Source organism: Penaeus chinensis, chromosome 13, assembly GCF_019202785.1.
Source record: "Penaeus chinensis breed Huanghai No. 1 chromosome 13, ASM1920278v2, whole genome shotgun sequence".
Taxonomy (NCBI): Eukaryota; Metazoa; Arthropoda; class Malacostraca; order Decapoda; family Penaeidae; genus Penaeus; species Penaeus chinensis.
In genome coordinates this window covers 29,063,887-29,067,281 of record NC_061831.1, presented here as the reverse complement: position 1 = coordinate 29,067,281, position 3,395 = coordinate 29,063,887, and the positions used below count along the sequence as shown (strand labels likewise).

The 3,395-nt window shown below is 42.2% G+C and overlaps 1 protein-coding gene across 2 annotated transcripts in view; it reads right to left on the bottom strand.

The window, feature by feature from the left end:
- Positions 1 to 308: 308 nt before the first annotated feature.
- Positions 309 to 3,395, bottom strand: part of LOC125031451 (long-chain-fatty-acid--CoA ligase ACSBG2-like) — a 31,932-nt gene continuing 28,845 nt past the window's right edge. For both annotated transcript variants that reach the window (XM_047622193.1, XM_047622194.1), the window contains 4 exons: positions 3,257 to 3,395; positions 1,862 to 3,149; positions 1,488 to 1,734; positions 309 to 1,264 (listed from right to left, as the gene is read on the bottom strand). The exon at positions 3,257 to 3,395 is cut by the window's right edge and continues 59 nt beyond it. In XM_047622193.1, coding sequence (XP_047478149.1) covers positions 1,188 to 1,264; positions 1,488 to 1,734; positions 1,862 to 3,149; positions 3,257 to 3,395 — 1,751 coding nt within the window. In that variant the 3' untranslated portion in view covers positions 309 to 1,187. The remainder of the gene's footprint in view (positions 1,265 to 1,487; positions 1,735 to 1,861; positions 3,150 to 3,256) is intronic.

The following is a 3,395-nucleotide window of genomic DNA, read 5'->3' as shown; positions in this document are numbered from 1 at the left end:
CATATTTATATAAATATGTATATATATACATATTTATATAAATATGTATATATATACATATTATATAAATATGTATATATATACATATTTATATAAATATGTATATATATACATATTTATATAAATATGTATATATATACATATTTATATAAATATGTATATATATATACATATTTATATAAATATGTATATATATACATATTTATATAAATATGTATATATATACATATTTATATATATATACATATATATATTATATAATATATATACACATATATACAAGAAACGCATAGATAGACATACCCATATAGTATAAACATATTTATTAATTTACTCATATAATACACAAAAACAAGTACAGCGAAAACTCAATATACAAACATATCCATATTACATTGGCTAATCTCTGTAGCTTTATCTCAAAATAATATTGCCAAATCCTGGACCAATGTGCTGATACAGGTACATAAATTGCATTGATAACGTAAACCTTAACCTAATATAAGTACTCAGCTTTCATGTCCCTGAACATTAAGTGGATATAGGTTTACAATACTATTTGTTAATTCAAAGTAGACAAACTTGTGCGGCTATAAACCTTTCATCATAAAAAGAACCTCGTTGAATTGCACAAGGTTTACCTGACTGAACTAGCTAAGAATCATTCAAAATTCTACTCTAGTTCATAATTCTAAACAACATCCAGGTTCTTGTAGAGGAACGCTTTGGTCCCAGTTTTCAGTATGCATAAAATATTTACAGTTCAATCTGGCAGAACATACGTGTCTGGGACATTGTACATGTTACTGTGAAATTAATGCATTCTGTTTGAATGAGAAAATGCACAGCCCTGCTAAACGTTAGAGAATAAGGAGCTTAAGTATATACACGTAAGGTTTCCCCCTGAAGAACCGGTGATATTCGTAGGTAGTATGGCAATATATAAATATACACATATGGCAAGATCAGTTACATGAAAAGTATACTTCTAATCTACTCTTCAAATTAAATGCACCATGGGATACTTATAGCTACATGCTTCGTTTTGATGTGCACACGAAGAAACACGCGGATGGTTTCCTCAAAGTAAATAGATTCATGCTTCTGCTCCATTCAAAAATATACTCTTTTCGGTAACAGAAAGCATGTTTATAGAAAGTAGAAGGAGCTCGATGACGACAAGGATGTTAACCCTCGTAGAATCTTTCTATCGTCTCGCTGTACTTTTGTAAAACTACTGGTCTCTTTAGCTTCATGGTGGGCCCTGAGGTAGAAAATTAAATAGTATTAATGTACATGAAATCAGTTAAGATAGAAAAAACATCTCATATCAACGTGATTTTTAAAGTAAGATTATCTAAAATAATCCGTATTTATCACAGATATCTGATCATCCTTTTAACATACAATATATAAACAAATGTTTTAATGAAAAGTATACATGCAGTTACTGTAATATTAATGGCGATTCATAAGTTATAACTTACCGAGCTCGCCTCCAGGCAAGGAAAAGTCTTTGGGTAGCACGGTCCACTTCTGAATTCTCTGAGCATTGGAAGGAGCCAGTTTATTAGCCCGGTCAATCGCCTCTTGGATTGCACGCATTACATTGGCATCGGGTCCCGCGAGGATGTCCTGTATGCTGTTGGCGGACGATCCTACGCTGCGACACCACTCGATGCACGCCGGGCTGAGTGTGTCTAGAGGCTCCCCGGAGTCCAAGTTCATATTGGTCTAAAAACGTATATACATTACTTCATATACTCAAATATTAAATAGATTACATTACTGCTGACTTCATTCAGCATATAGGGGGATAATATATATTACCAGTCTATAAAGAAGCTTCCAAATTACGAACCTTTAGTGTCAGAAGCACAGACAGGAACTTCCGTTTGTCACCAATGAGCATGCTGTTGCTTAGCGAAGGTAATTCCGCCTTCAAGTTGTCTTCAATGAGAACTGGTGCAATATTTTCTCCTCCAGCTGTAATGATGAGTTCTTTGATGCGTCCCGTGATATACAAAAAGCCATCGCTGTCCAGCTTTCCGATGTCCCCGGAGTGCAGCCAGCCCTCGTCGTCAATCGCCTCGTGGGTCTTCTCTTCCATGCGCAGGTAGCCCATGGACACGTGTCGCCCGCCCATGCACACCTCCCCGTTCCCATCTGCGTCCGGGTTGTCTAGCTTCGTGTAACAACCAGGCACCGTGCGTCCGCAGCTGCCCAATTTGAAGGCCTTCTCCAGTCCGATGGTGTGGGGGCCTGAGGATTCAGACATGCCATAAATCTCTGTCAGAGGGATGTCCAGACTGTGGAAGTAGCGGACAATATCCGGGGATATGGGGGCAGCCCCCGACAAATGCAGTTCACACCTGTCCAGCCCAAGGACTCCTTTGATTTTCTTGAAAACAACTGCATTGGCAATGGAGTAGCCCCACGACTTGGAGAAGTCCTGCTGCTGCTTGCGCATACTGGTCTCCAGCCCGACAGACTTGGCCCAAGTGGCAATCGATTTCTTGACTCCTGTCGTCTTGCGACCGACTTCCATCATCTTCTCATAAATCTTCTCCCAGACGCGAGGGACGCCCAGGAATCGTGTTGGGCGGACCTCCTTGAGGGTTTGTCCGAGACTTCCTTTCAGGGCGTCGGGCTGTGCGAAGTAGCAGGTCGCTCCAGCATACATCGTGATGTACAAATCGGCTATTTGTGCGGCGACGTGAGAGAGGGGCAGGTAGCTGACGACGACCTCCCTTCCAGAGTGGAAGTCGGCGTTGATACAGTTGGCGTGGGCCGTCCAGGTGATGTTGTCGTGGCTGAGCATGACGCCCTTCGGGGGGCCGGTCGTGCCGGAGGTGTAGATGAGGGTGCAGCACTGGTTGACCGCGATGCGCCGCAGCCGGGCATCCAGCTCGCTGTCAGACTGTTGCTTTCCCAGTGCCATGACATCTTCCCAGCTCAGCACGCCCTCCACAGTGGGCTTTCCATTGTACTGAATGATCGCCCGCGTTGACGGAAGGCGGCCGCGGATCTTGAGGACCTTGTCCAATTGTTTCTGATCTTCCACCACCCATATCTGAGCTTCACAATTTTTGGCACAGTGTTCACAAGCTTCAGGAGAATTGGTGGTGTAGATTCCGGCAGCGAAGCCCCTAAAAAGACGGGTAAATTCGGGTTATAACATCAACAGCAAAATATTTAAGAGTAAATACGTTTTGTCCAGTGTTCTTGCACGCCAATAAAAGACTTGTTTAATTACCCGGCGAAGACAGCGGCCAGGTCGGAGATGAACCACTCGGGGGAGTTGAAGCCCAGGATGCACACCCCGTGGTACTGCTGGAGGCCGAGCTTGATGAAGGCTTTGGCCAATGTGCGGACTTGCTGGTAGTACTCGGCGT